The sequence below is a fragment of the Poecilia reticulata genome, linkage group LG9, assembly GCF_000633615.1.
Source record: "Poecilia reticulata strain Guanapo linkage group LG9, Guppy_female_1.0+MT, whole genome shotgun sequence".
NCBI lineage: Eukaryota > Metazoa > Chordata > Actinopteri > Cyprinodontiformes > Poeciliidae > Poecilia > Poecilia reticulata.
The window spans coordinates 33510901-33512665 of record NC_024339.1 but is presented as its reverse complement, the minus strand read 5'-3'; the positions used below and the strand labels follow the sequence as shown (position 1 = coordinate 33512665).

The 1765-nt window shown below is 38.0% G+C and overlaps 1 protein-coding gene across 1 annotated transcript in view; it reads left to right on the top strand.

The window, feature by feature from the left end:
• ankrd27 (ankyrin repeat domain 27 (VPS9 domain)) overlaps nucleotides 1-1765 on the top strand; it is a 34730-nt gene that overhangs the window by 20293 nt on the left and 12672 nt on the right. Inside the window, exons 13-14 of the mRNA XM_017306551.1 lie at nucleotides 970-1219; nucleotides 1344-1391. Coding sequence (XP_017162040.1) covers nucleotides 970-1219; nucleotides 1344-1391 — 298 coding nt within the window. The remainder of the gene's footprint in view (nucleotides 1-969; nucleotides 1220-1343; nucleotides 1392-1765) is intronic.

Here is a 1765-nt window from a genome sequence, read left to right as displayed (position 1 = left end):
GAAAAAAACCCACTATTTTGTATAAACTTTAAAGAAACATGACATTCAGTTCATGGATTGTTGTGTGTCTGTTAGTATTAATGATGAGTTAATGTAATTACATTAACTCATCATAATACCACATGTAATTACAAATAACATAATTCTGATGTTTGCAATATCTGAGAAGTCCTGGGAAAATTTTGTGTAAGACTTAGCAACACATTTGATCATTTCCCAGTGATGTAGATGAGCATAAAAATCAAGTCTGATTTTTTTTTTTTTTTTTTGCTTTTAGGGAGACTGGTTTAAGTTGAGCCACCACTTGTTTCTAGGAAACAGTAAAAAACATTGATCATGTCACCAAGTAATACATATATACCCCAATGTATGTGCTACTGGCTCAACATCCCCAAACACTTAGTGCATGTATTTTAGCTGAAGGCTACATGTTCTGCATTTGGACATCATGTCTCATGTATAGAAGCACAAAACAAGTAAGGCAGTCATTACTGAAGTTTTTGACAGAGTCACCAGTGAAGTGTATTTGAGCAGCAGCAAAGGATGCAGAAATAGACAGAATGACACTGGAGAGGTACAAAAAAGAAAATGTACTTTTGTAAAAGACGGGCCCTGGTGGAGCAGCAGAGGCTAAAAGACTTTTCTCTGATGCCATAGAGTCTCAAACTTCCAAACATATTAAGAAACAAACTATGACTCTTGAACAAAGATTCAGCTCTTGTGTTCTTTCCACATGTTGATGTTTGCTTTCCAGGGCCACTAAACAAAACATTCTGTGCGACCAGATGCCCTTGATGCAGCGATCCTATGAAAAATGGTTCATCTTACTTCAGTTCCCAGTGTAACACTAACATTTTTAAGAGCATCATCTTCTCTCTTTGGAAGTGCACTAAATGCAACACAAGATTAAAGGTCATGGAGGCTTCCCTCCAGTAAAAACCAGAATGTAGATTTTTTTTTTTTCTGCTGAAAACCTGCTGAGCGTTTTGAGAGCCACGGTTCTTTCTGTGCCTGGCGTCAGTGTGTGAAGGCCTTGGTGTACTACGATGTCCAAACATGCCGCCTGGACCTCCAGAACGATAAAGGTGACACTGTGCTGCATATAGCAGCTCGATGGGGATATGAGGGAATCATCCAGGTGTTGCTGGAGAACGGAGCGAGCACACACATCCTCAACAAAAATAGAGAGACCCCACTACAGTGTGCACTCAACTCTAAGGTGAGCAATAGACTCAAAGTACTTCACTGCAGGAGAACATGTTACATAAGCTTCAGAATGAAGGTCTCACTTCAATGATTTTGAACAAATGCTGTTTAGTCCATATCATTTTATTTCCCTGCAGATCATCATGCTGTTGAAGTTGACACAGAACAACCACAGCAGAAATGATGTGAGTCTCCACTACTTCTATGTCTTCCTGTTCTAAGTTTTTCAATAAACTRCATCGAAATGTTACAGCAGCTGGAGGTACTGAGAAGATCCAGAGAAACAGAGAAGTTTATACTTTGCTTGTTCAACTGATACCGGTCAGATTTTTAGTATGAAAAAACTGATTGATAGCAGTAATGAATGACGGAGTGTTTAATTACAGTCCTAGTATTAAGAAACAGAAATCTTCAAGAAATCCACATTTCTCAGCTTCATAATTGTTATAGTGAATAATATTCTCCATTTTGTTCTTAAGCTGTAAAACAGATAAAGCATTGCTTTTACAGAAAACTGAACATAGAAAAACAAATTCAGCTGATCCAAAACCTTTCGGTG